The sequence below is a fragment of the Chionomys nivalis genome, chromosome 14 (assembly GCF_950005125.1).
Source record: "Chionomys nivalis chromosome 14, mChiNiv1.1, whole genome shotgun sequence".
Lineage (NCBI taxonomy): Eukaryota > Metazoa > Chordata > Mammalia > Rodentia > Cricetidae > Chionomys > Chionomys nivalis.
Genome location: NC_080099.1, coordinates 30,838,738 through 30,861,070, shown reverse-complemented (window position 1 = coordinate 30,861,070; position 22,333 = coordinate 30,838,738). Strand labels below are relative to the sequence as shown.

General features: G+C 43.5%; 1 protein-coding gene across 2 annotated transcripts in view; it reads left to right on the top strand.

Annotated features, from left to right (window-relative positions):
- Nucleotides 1–18,755, top strand: part of Snx24 (sorting nexin 24) — a 157,291-nt gene extending 138,536 nt beyond the window's left edge. Inside the window, exons 4-8 of one of the 2 annotated variants that reach the window (XM_057789356.1) lie at nt 9,122–9,216; nt 10,622–10,654; nt 11,181–11,245; nt 11,457–11,489; nt 17,225–18,755. In XM_057789356.1, coding sequence (XP_057645339.1) covers nt 9,122–9,216; nt 10,622–10,654; nt 11,181–11,245; nt 11,457–11,489; nt 17,225–17,292 — 294 coding nt within the window. In that variant the 3' untranslated portion in view covers nt 17,293–18,755. The remainder of the gene's footprint in view (nt 1–9,121; nt 9,217–10,621; nt 10,655–11,180; nt 11,246–11,456; nt 11,490–17,224) is intronic. The other variant, XM_057789357.1, reaches the window with a different exon arrangement.
- Nucleotides 18,756–22,333: the final 3,578 nt, after the last annotated feature.

The following is a 22,333-nucleotide window of genomic DNA, read 5'->3' as shown; positions in this document are numbered from 1 at the left end:
AGGGAGGGAGGGAGGGAGGGAGGGAGGAAGGAAGGGAGAATACATCAAGAAAATTCAGTCACAATTACTACCCACAATTATTTTATTTATTTATTTGTTTGTTTGTTTGTTTTATATGCGTGTGCTTTGCACCCTGGAAAAGGGCATCTGATTCCATGGGATGACAGTTATAGACAGTTGTGAGCTACCATGTGGGTGCTGGGAATGAACTCAGAACCTCTGGAAGAGCGCCCAGTGCTGTTAACGGTGGAAGGGAAGACTTGTGTTGAATTTGATCTGCAGTAGATTCCCAGAGATAGAGTACTGCTAAAGCTGAGTTCATGAACTCCAACTATAAAACACAGATGAGAATAAACAGCCATGAAAACAAATGCATGTGTACGTATGTGTACACACACACACACACACACTTCAATACATTTTTAATGAAAAAAATTTAAGGATTTCTTTTCAAAATTTCTTTTTTTTGTGTACAATAGTCAACTTTATTTATTTTATTTATTTTTATTCTTTTTTAATTAAAATTTCTACCTGCTCCCCATTTCCCTCCCCCTCCTCCCACATATTGCCCCCTCCCCCCACACCCCTCTCCCTATCCCCACTCCTCTTCTCCTCCCCCCACTCCATTCCCCCTCCCTCTCGATACTGAAGAGCAGTCCAAATTCCCTGCCCTGCAGGAAGACCAAGGTCCTCCCACTTCTATCTAGGTCCAGGAAGGTGAGCATCCAAACAGGCTAAGCTCCCACAAAGCCAGTTCATGTATTAGGATCGAAACCTAGTGCCAATGTCCTTGGCTTCTCATCAGCCTTCATTGTCCACCATGTTCAGAGAGTCCAGTTTCAACCCATGATTATTCAGTCCCAGTCCAGCTGGCCTTGGTGGGCTCCCAATAGATCAGTTCCACTGTCACAGTGGGTGGGTGCACCCCTCGTGGTCCTGACTTCCTTGTTCATGTTCTCCCTCCTTCTGCTCCTCATTTGGACCTTAAGAGCTCAGACCGTTGCTCCAAATTGGGTCTCTGTCTCTATCTCTATCCATCGCCAGATGAAGGTTCTAAGGTGATATGCAAGATATTCATCAGTATAGGATAGGGTCATTTCAGGTTCCCTCTCCTCAGTTGCCCAAGGTACCAGCTGGGGACATCTTCCTGGACACCTGCGAGCCCCTCTAGAGTCAAGTCTCTTGCCAACCCTAAGATGGCTCCCTTAGTTAGGATATATACTTCGCTGCTCCCGTATCCACCCTTCCTATATCCCAACCATCCCATTCCCCCAAGCTCCTCCCATCCTCCCCTTCTCACGTTTCTCACCCCATTTCCCCTTAGCCCCATGCCACCTCACCCGCAAGTTCCCAGTTTTTGCCCAGCAATCTTGTCTACTTCCCCTATCCAGGTGGATGACTATACGTTTTTCTTTGGGTTCACTTTCTTATTTAGCTTCTCTAGGATCACAAATTATATGCTCAATGTCCTTTATTTATGGCTAGAAACCAATTATGAGTGAGTACATCTCATGTTCCTCTTTTTGGGTCTGGGATACCTCACTCAGGATAGTGTCTTCTATTTCCATCCATTTGCATGCAAAATTCGAGAAGTCATTGTTTTTTACTGCTGAGTAGTACTCTAATATGTATATATTCCACACTTTCTTCATCCATTCCTCCATTGAAGGGCATCTAGGTTGTTTCCAGGTTCTGGCTATTACAAACAATGCTCCTATGAACATAGTTGAACAGATACTTTTGTCGTATGATAGGGCATCGCTTGGGTATATTCCCAAGAGTGGTATTACTGGATCTTGGGGTAGGTTGATCCCAAATTTCCTGAGAAATCGCCACACTGATTTCCAAAGTGGTTGCACAAGTTTGCATTCCTACCAGCAATGGATGAGTGTGCCCCTTACTCCACAACCTCTCCAGCAAAGGCTATCATTGGTGTTTTTGATTTTAGCCATTCTGACAGGTGTAAGATGGTATCTCAAAGATGTTTTAATTTGCATTTCCCTTATCGCTAAGGAGGTTGAGCATGACCTTAAGTGTCTTTTGGCCATTTGAATTTCTTCTGTTGAGAATTCTCTGGCAAACCAAATCCAAGAACACATTAGAAAAATTATCCATTATGATCAAGTAGGCTTCATCCCAGAGATGCAGGGCTGGTTCAACATACGAAAATCTATCAATGTAATCCATCATATAAATAAACTGAAAGAAAAAAACCATATGATCATTTCATTAGATGCTGAAGAAGCATTTGACAAAATTCAACATCCCTTTATGATAAAGGTTTTAGAGAGATTAGGGATACAAGGGTCGTACCTAACTATAATAAAAGCTATTTATAGCAAGCCGACAGCTAACATCAAATTAAATGGAGAGAAACTCAAAGCTATTCCACTAAAATCAGGAACACAACAAGGCTGTCCACTCTCTCCATACCTCTTTAATATAGTGCTTGAAATTCTAGCGATAGCAATAAGACAACATAAGGGGATCAAGGGATTCAAATTGGAAAGGAAGAAGTTAAACTTTCATTATTTGCAGACGATATGATAGTGTACATAAGCGACCCCAAAAACTCCATCAAAGAACTCCTTTTCAAAATTTCTTAAGCCAAATCCCAATCTTTCTTTAGAGATTCTTCATTTCTTAAAGGCCCTTCTTGGCATTCAACTTCCCATGTAGGTCCTTGGATATTTTTTTAATAAGATAGTCTACAAAGCTCTGGGAAACCTTAGCAGACAGATGTTTGAATTCTATAAGGAGCACAAGTTTTGCCAAAGCACAAGCTCAACGCACCTTGGGGACGGAGTCAATCAAAACAGAGAATGCACGGGGCCATGGGTTCTTCAGCTGCACACCCGCTTTTTAGTTTTTAGATGGCCACAGTCTTCCTGAGATCTGTGTACTGCATGGTGTTTTTAAAAATGACTTTGCGAGTCTTACTGTGGCTCATTGTGTGAATTGGGACCAAGTGCCAGGAGGTGACTAAGTGGGAGACTGAGGACCACAGAGCTTCCACGGGCTTGGGTCCCAGAGGACGGTGACACCGAGGCCCGCTTACTGCTGTGTGGAGGTATTGATTTTTCTCCCTCCCTGTTCTCAGCGACTCCTCTGAAGGAGGTATGGTATGAAGCTGCTTTTGTGGGTAAGAGAAGAAAAACTGTCGTGGTGAACTTTGTCACTCCCCAAATCAGACATTTCAAACCAAACTAAATGGACTGGAAGCACTTACGGGACTCATGAAACCTCCTGACTTCTGTGACAAAGAGGTCCCCTGCAAGTCCATAGCAGCCTTATAGGCAGAGCATGCCTGCAGTTCGCAGCAACCTCATAGGGAGTAATATACATATTATGTATGTATGCATGCATGCATGTGAATGTATGTGCATGTATGTTTAATATTTAGAATTGATAATGAAAAGATCAAACGTGAAAACAAAAGTGCTCTGCAGTGATCACGGAAGGTTAGCCGAGCGGGCTCATCCGAGCTTTCAAGATGTTCCCTTCCTGTTATAATTGGCTGCTGGGTAGGTTTGGCCCTAACTAGAATGCCAGCGTTCGATTTCGCCGTGTCCTCAGCGGAGACGTGTCACCATTTATGCTGGCTTTAGTGACAATTTTCTAAAATGGAAACTCGTGGGAAATCATTACAGTGTTTATACGTCTCCCTTGTCGGACGGTGTGATCCTGTGATATTTTACCAGTGTTTTCTGCCGCATGATGGCATCTTGCAGAGGTTAAGGCAGAACAGGTCCCTCTGTAATTTTGTGACCACATTTTACTGGCTGCAGAAGAAAGGATAACTGACAATTAAGTATTTGGGATGCCATAGAAAGAACATGTGCAACTAATCAATGGCACCCTTTGGGACCATGATTTTATAAAGCTGATAGGGTAGAAAAATCAGGGTTTTGTGATTTGTGTTACATGATGATAATTGCACCTTTTCAATAAAAACGACATTTCTGGAGTAAACACCAGGCTGGCGAGGCCACTGCACCAATGCTGTTGTTTTTCTGTCCCATTCAGACAAGTTTTTGTCAATGATTTTATAGAGTATGAGATCCCGTCCCCCACATAAACGCTTATTAACACCACGTAGAGAAAAATAATAAAGTTTCACAAAGCCTATTTCGTTGCTCAGTTTTAATATTCATTGAAGTTTTCATTTTTAATATTTGCTAGATGCAGTGATATCCAGGTGTGTCACAGTACAAACACACTCGGTACAGTCCCTTGATTGAATTCCATTCCTATGGCCGTCGTCTTCATATGTGTGTGTCCGACACATATCCCTAAGTGAGAAACTGGATGCGTGAAAACCCACAGGTGCATTTTCTGCTCATCTGGAGGGTCTCCCGCTGCGTGCGTGTTAAAGGGACCTCATCGGTTAGAAGCCCCTCTTGGTGTTTCTTTTCCCACCCTTGGGCTCTTCTCCTAGCTTCACTGAACAGAGTCAGTTGGAGCTGAACTTCTTCTGCCCCTACCGGGATGGACTTGCTTTGAACATGCTGAGTGTATATTACCACGTGTGGCCAGTTAGCCTTCACAGTGAAAGAGCCCCCTCTCCCTCCCGTGATCCTCTACTATCTCTCCTTGTTCGAGTTAGCCTACTTCTGTGGAAAGTGCCATTTTTTAGTTATGGTCATTGTTGCCTCTGGCTCTCCCTCGCTGTATTCTTTCTCTTTTTTGGATTGTTGGGGGTGAGACAAATGCGCTGAGCGGGGTGGGAGGATGACTCAGCTCTCTTGACAGCGGGTAGCAGAAACCCTTCACGCTGACCCGCCACTGGAGATCACAGCACTTGCATGGAAGCAGCTACTCTCTGTCTCGGATCTGTGATTGATTGTGCCTCTTACAGTATTTTACTCAGCGCTTATACCTGTAAAATGCAATGGGATTTATTTCTAGCCTTTTCTCTAATTTGGCCATTTCATTTTGAGTTACACTCTCTTCGTAAATTATTTGCCAGGCCTCACATGCCAGCTTTGCAAGAATGGGCGAGCAGCATGGGAACTCTACTGCCAGGGACTTTAGGATCTCAAGTAGACAGCTCTGGGCCTGAGACTTTGCACCATCCCACCACCAAAATACTCCTTACCAGATATGTGTGGAGTCTAGGCTTCACCAACTAAGGGTTGAAAGGTTTCAAATCATATTTTTCCTACTGGTTCCTCATGTTGCGGAATCCTAGGCACCACTAATTGTTACACTTGTGAGTCTTATGTAGAAGATACAGAACACAGAAGCAGTGAAATAGAATGCTTGCTAGAGCTAGGGAGTAGTAGATTTTTGTCTGTCAGGTGTCTTCACCACTTAGACAAAGATTTTTTTAAATTTTCTTTTATTTTATGTGCATTGGTGTTTTGCCTGCATGTATGTCTGTGTGAGGCTGTCAGATCTCAGAGTTACAAACAGTTATGAGCTGTCATGTGGGTGCTGGGAATTGAAACCAGGTCCTTTGGAAGAACAGCCAGTGCTCTTAACCACTGAGCCCTCGTTCCAGCCCCTGGACAAATATTTTTTAACCATAGTCTAAAGTTGAAGACCCTGATGTGAAAGAAGCACACACTCCAGCAAATTTTGACAAAGAGGGAGACCCCACACAGGAAACCAGGGCATCTTTGAGGAGGCTTGTGAACAGCAGTCGTCGGCGTGTCAGGTTCCAGGCCAAGTGTACTCAAGTGCTCAGCAATATGACTGCCACAGCCTAGCTAAAGGAAGGTGTCCTCTGCTGAGGTGTCCTCCTCCGTGTGTGTGTGTGTGTGTGTGTGTGTGAAAGAGAGGGGGAGGGAGAGAGAGAGGTGGGGGACAACGACTGAGTTTTATCCCCTTTTCAAAAGGATCCACAAAACATGTGTGGTTAACATCTAGTCACTATAGAGATAATCATCCAAACTTTCCAAGTGATTAAAAATGAGTTGGAAATCAAGACACACACACACACACACGAGTGAAATCTCTCACATGTTAATTGTATGCCGGTACTCTTGGGGATGTCTCTTTGAATCCTCACGAGAACCCTGTAAGTACAAGGAGAAAGAATGGAGACCAAGTCTGACAATCAAACCCACATGCCTTGTGCACCACACTGCCTTGAGACTAAAAATGAATACCACCAAAAACTAACAAAGACCCGCAGTCGAAACCAGTGGGAACATGATTTCATATTTAAAAATGTGATTTTTCTATACAATTGGGAACTTATCTGGGGAATAAAGTTGGGTGATGTGAACCAGATGGGTTCTGAAGATGTGGGATGAGTCAGGGTGTGGCCCTGGAGAGGGATGGTTGCTCCTGGAGACACGCATTTCAAGGAATGAAGATGGAAGTGGAACAGCCGGGAGGCCCCACTTCCTGTTCAGTCTCCTGCATGAGATCATGTGTTTATGGCCCAAAAGACTGAGTTGAACTAATTTAATTCCTATTTGGCATCTCTGTACTAATTAATGACAGTTGTTTCATTTGTACATATTATACTAAATTAGGTAATTTTTTCATCTTTGTTCGGACTAGAGTATTAATTCTTTTTGTGTGTGTGTGAGGTTTCCTAACAGAGCTCAGGAAACATTCCTAACCACGTAGCTGAAAGCCTTAGCAACACTCCCTGCATGCTCGGTACTGCTTTCTTTATAACACTGAGCCCTAAAGAGTAGCTTGACCGTTGTTTTCTGGAAAATATTAATTGAGAATATTCCTGGAACAAAAATAGATGCCTGTAAGTTTCTAGAGTTTTCTGTGTTTCTGTCTGCCAGGATGTCTTACCTAAAACAGTGTGGTCATCTGTTTGGAGAGCTCCAGGGAGAGGGAGCAGGATTAATTCCTGTCCCTGTGTGCAGTGTAAACAGCTTTTTGCCTGTCTTTTGTCATTAATGATCATCCTGTGGATGTAGCCAGTGCATTGTAAGCCAATCTGTCAAGGCAAATAAACAATTCACCTTGTTAAAATTCCCTAAATCTTGCATTAATAAAACCGAAGGAGCCCCCTGAACACTCAAGAGATGTCTTCCCCCATAGTGCAGTGATGGATGATATGTCTAAAGAGCCTAGAAATTAAGTAGTTCGGGTCATTAAAAGTGTCCCACACTTCTCATTGATTTAATTTGTTTTTAAAAAGGTAGGGGTGGAGATAAGAATGTAGCACCCACCCCTGTTTTTTTTTTTATTTTTTAAATCTGAAGGCTACCACCTATACAAGTAGTTAATTTTTTTCTGGGGCAAATTCTTCCATATTTAACACAACATTAAGTCATTTTTTTCAAGTGGGCATTAGGCTGTCTTGTTAAGCAGACATCTAGAAACATCTTAGTGGTCCTTCTAGCCTTTGTCATGGCACAAATTTCTAGAACTTCTTAGACTACCAAAGCGATGATCTCTGGATATTCAGAAACTCTATCGAATAGGTAGGACTCATGATAAATGTCAAGCAATTGGAAAGAAGTGAGCTGAAATGTCGGAAATTCTGTCCATGGGCAGAGAACCTCCTTCCTTCTTGGCTTTCTCAAGTTTTTGTTTTTCTGCTTGCATAAATAGAAGAAAAAATGAGATCTGAGATGACAAAGGGGTGTGTGCATGGACGGATCAGTGGGAATGAACGTATGGTGTGCAGGATCTTAACCTCGTCGCTGTGTTCTAGGTTGTTTGAGTTGTGTGTGCGCTTTTCTTTATCCCGTCCTCCCCTGAACCTGCTCTATTCGCTGCTATGTGCCAGCACCCGCTCTAACAAGTACCCAGGCAGTTTTATTTAATTACTAGAGGAGAATTCCTCATCACTCTTCGATCTTCTCCTTTTAGTCCTTAACATCTTTCTGGTACAGTGGACTCTGGGAGGGATAGTGACAGCCCATACACCCAAACTTTCCAGATGGACTGTCTCTGGGACCTGAATAGCAGGAGAAATTGGGTACAGCAGTGCCTATTCAGACCCGACAGCCTGTGTAGCCCTAGTCCATGTATGTGATCTGCAGTGGGCAGTAGGATTCCTCACCTGTGAGAAATGAGCAGCTCAGTATGGAAGTGGTGGCATGCCTACAATGCACAGAAGCGCTTAGAATTTGATCCTTTTGTGTTTGTCCTGTGTCTTCTGTACCAGTTATATGGCTGTTCCTAAGATTCTGTTAGACAATATTTAACTAATTTCCATTATTCTTTTGATAACATATGCTTATTGCGGGGGGGGAAAAGATCACCCATGGAATGTTATTTAAGTAGACCCTTAAGAGCCACTCCTAACTATAATCCCAACACTGAGGAGGTCGAGGCAAGGGGACTGTTGTGAATTCAGGACCAGCCTGGGCTAGATTGTAGACCCTTCTTTCAAAAGACAAGAAAAAGAGCAGTTGCATAGTCTTCACTCTTTAGTGGAGAAAGAGGACCGGGTATCAGATGTGTAATCTGTTAACACATGTTGGCAGATTCTTTTAAAAATGCATAAATATGAAAATGCACCCCATAGCCTCCATCAGATTTCTTTTCCACATTTTGCATAATTTGGATCTCGGTGTGCTGACACGTTTATGCCATTATGCCAGCTCTTTAGCAGAGCTTTTTAAGTGGAAGAACTTTATAGATTTTTTTCAATATATGCCCTGATTTACACTTAGCGGTAAAGTTGTCACTGACCCTTTAAGTGGAGCTGTCCAGATGGCAATAAATGTCAACTGGTCCTAGTGCAGGAGCAGGTGATAACTAAGGGCTTAGACTAAATCTTCCAGATGGAAAACCTGCAGTATTTCCTAAGAGTAGTGGCCTGTTATGGAAATGTAAATACTTTATCACTCAATAGGGAAAATTTGATTTGTGTAGCTGATGTGCCTGAGGTTGGACTGTTCAGGATGGATCAGAGTCTTTGTGAAGGCATGAACCATGTCCAGTGCTTTTGCAATGTCTTGTCTGTTAGGGAATGTCTAAAGGTAGGAGACCCTTCTGTAGATCTCCCGAGAAGCTGTGGGTAAAGTGCAGGGTGTGTAGTGTGTGCCAGGCTGAATCCACTCCTCGTATCAACCCTGGGGAATGTTGCTGGCAATGACTTTGATGGACACTTATGACTTTTTGATGGAGTTCCTTTGATTGATGGTCTAACAGACTTCCCTCCCGACTCTAATTCCATTTTCTGCTTCCACAGGCCGTCATTTTGGAGAATGAAGAACTTCCCAAACTCTTCCTTGATTTCCTCAATGTCAGACACTTGCCCTCTCTACCAAAGGCAGAAAGTTGTGGGTAAGAACTGCTATTTACATTATGGGTGTGCATCTTCAGTAACTCTTCGATGACTGATTGTCCTCACAGATATCCCAGAGTGGTGCCACAGGGCAAGCTGGCCACATCTAAGCGCTGAGCTGAGGCATCACTCTTTCTCATATCCCTCTGCTTATAGTGAGAGGAATCCCTCCCAAGTCTCCATGTCCATCCTGCAGCAAATGGTCCAGGCAAACTCATGCTTAGGCAGAAGTTTGTGCCGCAGATGCTAATTATGAGTTCAGACTGTGCTTGACTTGTGCCAAGTATACATATTCATGTAGCTTTTTAAACATATACTTTTATTATTTGAGTGTATGCTTGTGTCTGTGTGTGCCATGTATGTGAAGGAGGTGCCTGTGGAATCCAGAAGAGGGCGTCAGATCTGCCAGAGCTGGAGTTATAGGCAGTTGTGTGTTGTTGCCCAACATGGGTGCTGGAGTCCAAACTCAGATCCTCTGGAAAAGCAGCAAGGATCTTAACCACCGAACCATCCCTCCAGTTCCCATATTCATATAGTTTTAAAGCTATAGATGACTTTGGAGATCATTGATCCAACACCCCTCATTTGGCTGTTGGTCAGAGACACAATATTTAAGTGCTTTTCCCAAGCTGTCCACGCGGCAGAACCCAGACCTTCCATGAGGGCTACTGTCTTCCCTCAGGAACTCGTAACTGATGAGCTGTAGTCCCCAGTCCCTGTTAACCATGAAACTAGAGGTGCAACATCACCAGCAGCTAGAGAACGTTCTAAAGAATGAATTCTGAGCTAGCCTCTGAAAGCTTAGCAACACCCCTGCCCAGTGTCGATCCACAGAGACATAAGGCAGCACAAATCCAGCAGGGGAAGGGGCTCTACCCGTTCTTCCCTCTGACCCCAGCCCTTTCCTGAGATCAGGTTAAACCTGAGCTGTCTGCAGAGTGCAGGGCAGTAGACACCTTTTGCCACGCCTCCTCAGCGCTGTGGCCACTTGCTGCTCACCCCAGAGCCTGAATTATCTTCTATACTCACCAAGTGCTCTATGTGGCCAGTGTGTTCTGTCCCAACCTGTGTATTCATGTTTCCTAGGAGGGCAGGTTTATGGATGCTCTTGAGTTTTGCACAGAACCCTTAACAATTACAGGGAATGAGGTCTTTTTATTTCTATTCCAACCCCCAAACAGTAATAAGACCAGACGATTTTTAAATGATCTTAAGGAAATTTTGAAATGCCCAGAATCTCCCAGGCTGAAGATTTCTTAGGATTAGTTGTCAGCTGTACTTTGGCTCAGTACACACTCTCAACCTTTCTGCTTGTTTCCCGTTTCACTACTAAGGGTACTAACCTTTGTACCATAAATATTGGTCCAACTTAATTGGTTTTTTTTTCTTTTATAAAAATTTCAGATCTTTTGATGAGACAGAATCGGAAGAGTCAAGGTAAGAACTGATGTCGATCAACGAGAAGTTGGTTATAGAGATCAGTAATGCAGCTGTTTGTTCAGTGTCTTAACTACCCATGGTATACCTGTTTAAAGTAGTGTTCCTCTTGAAAACCTATGTTGGATATTGGTTTGAAGATGATAAGTGTTTGCTAGGAGTTTGCAGGGCTAATTGCTTGTAACTCTGCATGAAAGGGGTTAATTAAGTGCCCCACATGGCTTCATGCAAGTAGTAAGAGTATTGTTGTACTTGTGCTCAAACCCCAGAGTTTCAGAAAGTACTTCCCGGCAGTGGTATTTACTGCATAGATGAACATCTGTCTCACATCCCAAAGAGAAATATTGGGAAGCAAGTGAGCTGCCATGGCTCCCCTCTGTGTGTGTGCTATTATTCACCCATGCTGGTAGATGCAGAGACCTAGAGACATCCCACACAGCAGTTTGATCCCCTCAAAGCTAGTTTGTAGTGTTTTCTGTTTACCATCGTCCCCTGATGCTGACATGCCTGTTTTCGACCTTTCCAGCAAGCTGTCCCACCAGCCGGTGCTGCTGTTCCTCGGGGATCCATACGTCTTGCCTGCAGCCAGCGGTAATCAAACCTGTCATCTGCTAACAGCTCTTTACTGATTTGCCCCTGCACCACATAAACCACGTTTGTAATACGGGTCTAACAGAGTGACATCGGTCCAGGGCTTAATCATCTGCCAATAAACCAGTGCTCTTGGTGTAAGAGACATTTAGAATTTTAATTGGGGCCGGCCTTTCAGGAGGAAATGTAATTTTTCTTTCTCTCTTCCTAGCCTATTTTGAATTAGAGAAAAGAAGGGATAAAGGTACTTATTTTTCTTCTTTTTTATGTGATGTTTTTCAGACTGCTACTTGTTTTTAATCTAGAGGTCAGAGTTCAGGTTAAAGGTTCTAGTCTTTCTTAAAAGAATGCTTCCTTCCCAAAGCTGTGCGCATGCATTGCAGCTATACCTGCGTTTCCATTTAGGCTTCGGTGTCTTGGATGATAGACTATATATTTTAAGTTGTGTATTTCAAATACAGCTAATTGATTTAAGTGTAACCATAATCAATATTTCAGCATGCGTCCTTTTTCGGTTCCAGTTCCCTACAGTCCCTCTCACAGTGTTCTCCTATGCAATGTTCCTGGAGGACATTCTCAGGCATCATCTCAGTTCATTTGCAGGCGGCCTCATAAAATAGGCTCAGCAGGTAATATCATTGGCTAACAGGGAAAATTCCGACTTGGGGATGTTGGTGACTTGTAGGACTCAGGTGGACCATCCGAGGCCCAGGTTTTCCTTCTTGACTTTTAGCACACCAGGGCTCCAGCCTCTGGGAATGACAAATATCAAGTCACAAGAAAGCATAGATGAAGGATCCATTGTTTCTGTCAACCAAACCTTCCAACGAGCTGGAGAGGAGACTGCTGTGTAGCACGGAGCTTGTAGTCGGGTTACCCGCTTGCCTGCCAGGAAAGGAAAGGTGACCAGGACGCAGGCACAGTTCACTCTGAAACCCCTCTAACCCTGCCCAGAGAGTTGCCTCAGCTCTAAAGAATATGGTTTCACGGTGGCTTTTTGTGCATGTCTTCTCAGTGAGGAACAGTTACCCCTTTTAAGGTCTGCTTCCTATACTTAAAATATTTATATTAATTAATTAATTAACATTATTAGCCAGTGTTTTATTAAAAATATTATGTTTAGTAAATACAGTACAACCCAGTCTAGATTAAACAGTCATTATCTTGTAAAATGATTCCATACATAATTGTTCTGGAATTATCTTTCCTCATGCACCTGTCTAGAGTTCCCGTAGCAGTGGGGAAAACAGAAATGACTGGCCTGGAATAGCCAGGGGCTTGATGGAAGTGAGAGGGGGTAGGGGGTATAGTTTGTGATCCTTAAATCTGATTCTTTAAGCTTTTAAGCAGTACCTACCACATGGTGTACACTTTGACAGTGGAGACCGAGGGGCCTTCTGGGAAGCAGCGTCAGGGCAAATGTCAGAAGCAGGAAGGTGAAGGTGTGTGTATCGTTGGTCACTTGATAGTGTAGACCAAAATAAGGGAAATCCTATTTGAGAATAACCGTAATTAATGGGTTTGGTGTAGAGGGAGATACAGGGGCGCAGTGGCCAACCCTCATGTTATATTCTCTAATTTTTGGCAGACCCAGTTCTGGAAATTAGATTCCTCTGGCCTTAGAGAAACTTCGTCTATAGCACACTGTGTTGTTAAGATGCCTTTCAGTGAGGGGAAGCCATTATTCCTGAAAATACCGAATGTGGGAATCTAGAGAGCTACCGACTCCCATTCACATCCACTCTCGTTACATCTTAGACGTTCTGCCTAGATACTTGAGGCCAGATAGGTAGATTTATTGGGAAAGCATTTGTCATTCAAACATAAAAATCTGAGTTCTGCACACACAACCTATATTAACAATAAATAAATAAAAAATCAATCAACCAATCAATCAATCAATCAATCAGAACCCAGGCACCATGGTGCAGTTGTAAACGAACACTTTGGAGGCAAAAGGAGGATCCCTGGAGGTCACTGGTCAGCCAGCCTAGCTGAGCAGTGTTCTTTCAACCACCGAGACCCTGTCTCAAACAATGAGGGGGACAGCTCCTGAGAATGACACTAGAGGTTGACTTCTACCTTCCATGTGTAATCACATGTGTGCACATATGTGCGCCAATGAAATAAAAAAGAACGGCTGATAACTGATCATTATCTTATTAGCTTTTGACAACAAAAGTCAAGAGAATACCCTCTGTTTTAAAGATTTGTTTATTTCTATTCTATGTGTATGAGTGTCTTGCTGCGTATATGTATATGAACTCCCTGTGGACCTGCAGAGGTCCCTGAAACAAGAGCTGGCGGTGTTTGTGAACCCCCATGTGGGTGCTAGGAACCAAACCCAAGTCCTCTGCATCAGCAGCCAGCGCTCTTAACCCGTGAGCCATCTCTGGCCTCCAGAGAGAATTCTCTTGACAGCCTCAAAAGTGCATGCTCTGGCCTTTGTCTTAAATTTTCTGGAAAATACAAATTAGCCCTTTCCTAGGACCCAGGTAGGCATCGTCGACGTGGCTGAACATTCTGGACAGTGTTCTTCTTTGTCGTGCATGCCCTTTCGTTAGCTTTCTGTGTGCTGGCCACATCCTCTCCCTTCAAATGCGTCTCACCCTTGGCTTTCCCATCAAAGATTGGACGCTGCTTACTGAGCTTTTCTTTAAATAATCTGCTTGTGGCCTTGAACTACCCCATCGGTGTATTTCCAACGCAGACTCCACTCCTGCTGTGGCTCACAAGAGCTCTGTGGTCTATTCCACATCATCTCTCCTCGCGTACCCCACTTGGTTCCAGCTACTCTGTGATTCATCCTGGGCCCCAAGTGCACCCACCCTCCCAACCCTCTCCCGAGGACACCTGCCCTGCCCATCCTACTGACCCTGCCAGCCCTGCTGGCTCCACCACTAGGGCATTTGCCTTGCTAACCCCCCCCCAACACCTGCTGTTTCCTCCCTGAATCTTCCCATCTGCATTCTTGGTGGGCCTGCCAGCTCCCAGGCCTCATGTTGAATGTCATAGCTTCGCAGCTTTTACTTCCTCTCTCTCTCTAAAGAAGCCTCTGTACAGCTTTGTTCTGTTTGTGTTGCTCATGGTGAATGTTGTTAGATAGAGGCATGTCAGTAAAAATAGCAAGAAGTATATCCCAGGTTATGTTCCTTCCCCTCTCCTTCCAATGGGAGACCAAGGAAAGAGCAGTTCCCTGGGTATGTCAAACAGGAATGGGCGTTGTATTCGGTCAAAGCCATGGGGAAGCTTGAATCTACAGTCTAAAGGGCAGTGGAACAAGTGAGTGGGGGCAGGCGCAATACCCACTTATCCTATCACTGACCATCAGGTTGATAGACCTTCCAGGCTATTCACTTTTCCTGAGATCACCCTGTTGGCTTCCTTCAGTAGAAATGGCTGCAGACTATGTCCTTTGGAGAGTCTCCCTACTGGTTGCTTCCTGTGCAGGGAGCACTTCCTTCTGGATTTCTTCACATCTGGCTCCTCTGGCCCCTCATTCAAATCTGCTCAAGTGGCCCTTTCATGCTGAGCCTCCTTTCCCTTTCCTGTCCCCTGTCCTGTAACCCATGCCCTGCTTTGTATCCTTGCTTCTAATCCGTATTAATCATGGTGTAGAATTACTCATCGGACATAATGAACGGGGTTTTCATTGTTTTATGGGACTTTGTTGAATCCTCTTAAGTTAAATATGTTCACGGTGTAAATTAACTGTATTTAAGTAGATTTTCAGATTTCAGATGGCAAAGGATAGCAATATGCCACCCATGTGAAATATGTTTGGATATTTTATTGAAAATTAATCAGTGGTTCACTTTATTAATATCTGTATGAGAAATAAATTTAAAATTAGAATTAGCTAGACCATTTCTTCAAATACACAGATTTATAGCCTACTGAAGGCTTTTAAAGCTGTGATCTATGAAAATTGTGTGTATGTGCGTGCGTGTGTGTGGTTGTGTGTGTGTGTGTGTGGTGTAGCAAAAAGGTACACACTTAGAAAGCCAGTGTCATTAGCCAGAGAGAAAGCGCATTAATCATGTAGTAGAGAGATTTGTTTAAACATTTATTTCTATCATTTGCTTACTAGCACCTGTTTCATGGCCTGGACAGAGACTGTAATTTTTATTTCTTGTAATTAGATGTATGTATGGCATGTGGTAATGACCAAGTATATACTGTGCGCCAGGCCCAAGCCATGAACTTGGTTTCACTCGCCAACTTGTCAATAACCGGTAAGGAAGGTCTTGGTGTAAAATCCTTCACTGCTGTTAAAACAAGTCAGCTGTGTTCATAGAGCTGGGAACATTTGCTAAGGGAAATCAGTCAGATCTCCAGCTACATACTTGACTTCGCCCTTGACTAGACTCAAAGGTGTCTCAAACTCAGCGGATCCCAAACTGAAATGATTGGCTTCCTTCTAATTCCCTCTCATTTCTCAGCTTCTCCCACAACCCTCTGGCTTGCTAAGATAGAAACCCAAGGTGTGCCTATGATGACTTCAATTATTATTAATTTTTTCCTTTACCGACTACCCCTCTCTCTTCCTCCTTCGTCTTCCCTCTCCTTCCAGACCTTCTCTCACTGTACAATCTAGGTTGTCCTGGAACTCAAGGTCCTGCCTCAGTTTTCAATTCCTGGGATTATAAGCACACACCACCCCAGCCAGTTTAATCCTTGAATCCTCCCTTTTATTTCCTAGTCACTTGTATCTGTCAGCAGGTCACATTCTTCATTTCTCTAGAACCCATCCGCTTTTCTGTGTCCCGCATCAGCATCTTCCTCTAAACTATAGCAATAACCAAGCTCATCTGTATCCACCTCACACTCGCTTCAGTCCGTCCTCGGCGTGACAGTCAGTCATCTTTCAAAAGTTCATGTCTTGCTTCACTTAAAATCCCTCAATACCCTCAGCACAGCTCTGATACATTCCCGTGAGATCTTCATAGGTCTGACCTGGTACCTCTGTCCTCCTGAGTACCAGCCCCACCCCCCACTGCCTCACTTCCACCGATGACTCTGAATCCTCTAGGCTTTCTTGTCATAGACTGTATTGTCCCCTTATTGCCCCTGAAGCCTTCCTACCTTCTCTGATGAAGCCCAGTTCCCTTGCACGTGACTTATTAAGATAGCTGCTCTATAGGGCATGGATGGATGAAAAGAAGTATCAAGATGGTAGTCCATTTGGATAATAACTACCCAGAGTGCCCAGCTTTCACCTAGTTCCTGATGTAATTGTGTGCAGATGGAAACTTCAACCTGAACATCTGAGCCATGGGAAGAAGATTGATCCCCCTGCATTCCGCTATACCTGCTCTCACACTAGAAACTGGCTCAACATGCTTTGCGTGCCTCTGCATTGCCTTCTGCGGAAGTGAGGCTGCTGTTTCAAGTTGGACAGGATGACTTTTGTTAGAATTTTGCACTTTGGAGTTAAAAGACAGACTCCCTATCTCTGGTCTCCAGAAGTGTGCCCACAAGCACACACACAAGTTGGACGAAGTGGCTCCGTAAGCCTCAGTGGAAAACCGCAGCCAAGTAGTCCCAATAGAAACCTTGGAATTCCTTCGAGTGTATTGAGATTTTTGTTAGAACTGGAATTGCCAGCGTAATCCATCTTCCTTGTGAGGAAGCATCCAGATAAAGAGTCTAGCGGCATTAACCATTTGAAGAGCAGCCCCTGAATCGATAACACTACAAATCTGGCCGTGCAATCCCGCAGTACCTGGTGGGAGCCAAAATGGCCTCCGGTTGACAAGCACAAATAGTAGCACTCCTTGCCATGGGTAAATAGACCCACGTAGCAGCCCTGGCCTCTGACACTATGGCCTTGATCTCTGACCTTCTTTCCTGACCAAGGACAAATGGCTCGGTCATGTGGACTCCAGAGAGATGTAGTGGTTCTGACGCTTCGTCCATAATCACAATTATATGTCATTGGTGCATGTTAAGAAAAGCAGCTTTCTTTTTCTTTTTCAGATTTTCCCAATGTGGTCATCGAAGGAGTTCTTCATGGAATATTTTATTCTCATCTGCAGCCCAGGTAGAAGCCCTGCCTGACTGGAAGAAGCTGAAGCAAGTTTCAGTGTCAATGGCAAGAACATCAATAGCTCGACCAACTTCCCTGAAACTCTGTGACACAGTAGCTCTAGCTAGTGGGAAAATTCACAGTCCTTGCTTCCTTCAGAACAGGGACATTTCTATTAGAATGGTGCTTTTAAAATTAGAAACTGAACCAGGGCAGCAGCTTATGGCCAATTGTTGGAGTAAAAAGGGAGATTCCAACATGGGAAGTCAGGACAAGGAAGCCACAATGGATTACTGGGGGCACCGAGTGTCACCAAGCAGAACCATCTCTGCTTCAACTGCACCATTTGCTAATTGGAAATCATATCCTGAGTCCTGCTGACCCTGAGCGACTTTGGTGGCCTTTTGTTTGGACCTTGACAACACTCATCTTTACATCATGAGATTTTTCTCAGCGGAGGATACCGGATTCAGGGGTGCTGGCACCAGAAGAGGGCCCTGGAACCCACTGCTAAGTATGAGGAAAAAGCCAGCCTGGAAATCCAGTTATACTGACAGTAGAATGCACTGAAGACTAGAATGTTTTTAGTTCCCACTTCAGGGGTGTTGCCTCCCACCTACAAGTTGGCTTCCAGCATTGGTGCTTGAGATGAAATGGGGTGTTGGCGCAATCCTTGAGAGTCCCCTAGGAAGACACTATACCGGAAGTATGGCCTCCCCTTTTTTCCTCTAGTATTGGAAAGTATAAGTGCCCCTCTGAAGGCCAGTTGGCACCCCAGTGAAGTCCCAGGGGCCCTTTCCTGTAGGAAGCACACGCTTTAAACACTAGGCTCACACTACAAAGTTCTAGTCCCAGTGGGAGTCAGATGTGAGTTGACACTGGTGGCAGCGGGCGCAGATGAACTGTTTGTGTCTGGGTTTCCTCCATGGTGTACAGTCATGGTATCGCCACAGGCTTTTGTGTGGTTGTTCTTCCAGGCTCCTCTTCGCTGGTATCATGTATGGATTAATGTGAGTTCGATGTTTGATGATGCCTTCTCTACTGGGTGTCAAACAGATAGTCATCTTTTGTAGAATGTATGTCCTACCTGTGTGTATGTACTGATGAACATAACCTACTTATGGTTATAAATTTTCATAAATTTAAATGTTGGAGAAATTATGTACAGTTGAAAGTACCATGTCATGAATTTTTATTAGCGTCTAACCCCACAGATTGAAAGCCTGCTGCGAACTTTTAAAGATAACGTTTTTACGATTGATTGTGTAATTACATGTTAGAAATAATCAAGTGTCGTCAGCGAAAAATAGCTAAATGGTGAGGTATTAGAGATAATTTTAAAAATGTTTTTATGTTACTAGCTATTTTGAGTTAAATAAAAATGAACAAATGTAAGTATTTGAATTTGTGCTTTTTCCAGAATTCTTGGAGACACAGATTTTGTCTCTTTCTACATATGCACAAAACACAAATTCAACCACTCTCCCATGTCACTAGACAGATATTTCTAAATTGATGGGGTGATAAATTACCTCATCCATCATAAGATGATTGTTGTTCATTAAATACTTTGATTTACCAAATTCAAATCTTTTTAAATAAATAAAGACCAAACATATATGGTGGTTTGTTATTCAAGAAATCTTTGAGCTGATAATGGTGGCTCACACCTGTGATCCCAGCACCTGTGAGACAGAGGCAGGAGGATCGCTGTAAGTTTGAAGTCAGCCTGGTTTAGAAAGCTAGTTCCAGGCCAGCCAAGGATATATAGTAAGACCTTGAATCAGAACCAAGACAAAGATAAATCATTCTCTTTTGGGGGGGGGGGATTAAATTACATCTTATCAATGACCTTTTTATTATTCATTTAAAAATTAGTATATGGACTGGAGGGATGACTCAGTGGTTAAAAACAGCTTAAGAGCATTGACTGCTCTTCCAGAGGTCCCGAGTTCAGTTCCCAGCACCCACATGATGGCTCACAAGTGTCTGAACCATCTCTACTGTACTCTCATGAGTTCTGATGCTCTCTTCTGCTGTGGATACATGCAGACAAAGCATCTATATACATAAATAAATCTTTAGTATATAAACTTTTTACTTGGGGTTCTTATAGGAGCTATAAACCACTATAGATCTTTTGAGCATAAAGAGTTGTATGTCTGAAGCTGAGAAGACCTGAATCAGTTCCCCAGCACCCGCCTCAAAAGCCTGACAACATACTCCTATAATCCCAACCCTGGCGAGGTGGAGACAAAGGATCCATGAGGCTGTCTGACTAGCCAGTCTAGTTGACTTGGACTTCCACCATCATTGAAAGACCTTGTTTTAAAAACAAACAAAAACAAAATGAGAGCCATTGAGGAAAACACCCAATGTCAACCTTTGGCTTCACATGCGTGCACACACACGCATGAACACATAGACACATGAACACATACACACCAAAATTCAAAACCAAACAAACCCATGATTTGCCAGCTAGTATCCATGGCCCAAAGAAATAGGAAGCTGGCATTTATCCCACAGCCCCCGATGTTTTCCACTTTATTGCCCATCTATATATAACCAAGATATAACAGTATGGTGTCACATCCCCCCGCCCCGCAGCGATGGAATCTGAGAGAACCTGGTAGCCTTTTGATCAACACATCTCAGGACACACTGGAGGATGATGACCTTCCTTCCTTCCTTCCTTCCTTCCTTCCTTCCTTCCTTCCTTCCTTCCTTCCTTCCTTCCTTCCTTTCTTTCTTTCTTTCTTTCTTTCTTTCTTTCTTTCTTGCCAATCTCAGTTTTTCCTTCCTTCTTTCCTCCCCCAATCCTCTCCTCAGTGAAGATAAAGCCTCCCCTGGGAAGTCAAGTAGGTCTGTCCCATCACCTCCTTGAGGCAGAACTAGGATGGCATATATTTCTATGATTAGAAATACAAAAATGCAAAAGGATGTCTAAAGAAACCCCCATCCCATCCCATCTCTTGAATACCCTAGTCTCCTCCTATGAGCAGCCATGGCACTGAATTTTTCTATAAAGTCCTTTGAGAGAGAATTCTTCCATAGGCAAGAATATATTGTCTGTCTATTGCTTTTTTTTACTTGATTTTTTGGATTATATTATGGGTATGAGTATGTTGCATGTATGGATGTATGTATAGTATAAACATACTTTCTTGGTGCCCTCAGAGTGTCAGATTGCCCAGAAGTGGAGTTCCAGGTGGTTGTGAGCCACCATGTGGGTGCCAGGAGCTGAACCCAGGTCCTCTCCAAGAGCAACAAGTGCTTTCAACCCCTAAACAGTTTCTCCAGCCCCATCATCTAATGTTGATACATCCTGTTTTCCACTTTTTACAGACATGGTAACCTACAGTACTCATCTGTTACACATATTTTTATGTAATGACACATCTTGACAGTCTATGTTAGTAGACGGAGTATGTTTCTCTTTACAGCTGTATGCCTCTGCTACAATTTTATGCAACCAGTGTGATATTTGTGAATATGTTGACATTTTTCTAGTATAAAAATACCATAGACAGGCCTGGAGAGATGGTTCAGGAGTTAAGAGCGCTGCCTGCTTTTTCAGACGTCCTGAGTTCAATTCCCAGCAACTTCATGGTGACTCACAACCATCTGTGATGAGATCTGGTGCCCTCTTCTGGCTTGCAAGGATACATGCAGGCAGAACACTACATACATAACAAACAAACAAATCTTTAAAGAAAATACCATTGACAACTTTGTATACATGTATATCTACACACATTAATTTTAATAAGTTTCAAAAAATGATGGCACAGCAAAACTGTCATACGAAAACCCATGTGTAGATGCACACTTAAAATATTTTATTATTGGGTTCTGTTGGGCATGTGTAAATACACTTACAATATTTCATTTGGGTTCCATTGTGCATAGTTGTGTTGCTATGCAGGTGCACTGTACAAGACCACACTGTGCCGTACACAAGCGACACAATATGAATGGTACATTGGGCCACGCCCGAGGCCCCGCACTTGAGGATATAATAAAAAGCTGATCCATTTGACGCTTATATTCAGGAACAATAGAGAAGTACAGGGGCAGAGCACAGAAATAAGAGGGAAAAGAAATATCCTAGTAATACTTGAATCCAGGATGTAGGGTAGCCCCTCTGCCCCATCCACACAGCCCTTCGACATTCTGCGCTTGTTCTGTGCGGAGCTGCTCTCCAACCTCACCTCTGCCCTGCTCATTTGCATGCTGGCTGCTCCTGCCCTGGTATCTGTCCTTTCTTTGGTGTTCCTTCTCCCTGTTGCCCTTCAAAGTCACCCAGGTGTACGTGCCTCTTGGCACCAAGCTCACTGCTGCCTGGCAAACCCTGCCTTTATAAGCTCACTTTGGAAAGTGTGGATATCCCCGAGTCACAGTTAGAAATGATCACACTTCAAAATTGACAAAGGACTTCCGCCTCTCTTGTTAACTTTGATCGATGGACAATGGCTACTTAGCACTTTGTTGATTCTGGCTGAATTTCCATATGACTCAGTGATTCTGGAAGTAGGGGCAGCAGCTGAAGATGGTATTTGGATATCTGTACTCACAGAGTTGTTCACGTACAGTAGCCCAAAGGAGAAACAACCTTAATGCCCATCAGTGGAGGAATGAGTGAAAAGCAAGTGAATTCTGGTGTGTCCTGTTGGATGAACCTTGAAGACATGAATTGAATAAGCCAGTCATGAAGGGACAAATACTGGGTGGATGGCTCCATTTATATATGGTATCTATCTATCTATCTATCTATCTATCTATCTATCTATCTATCTATCATCTATTTATCTATATCTATCTATATATTCATTTATAGTGAATATATACATACACCCACATATATTACACACACACACATGCACACACACACACACACACACACACACAGTATTTAGTGAGATTTCCAGATACAAAATGTGGAGGGTGTGCCCGGTACTGCAGGAAGGGTACATGAGGAATTAGAATTGCATGGGTGTCTTTGGAGAAGATGACAGTTCTGGAGATGGGCAATGAATAGTGTGGATGGGCTCAACACA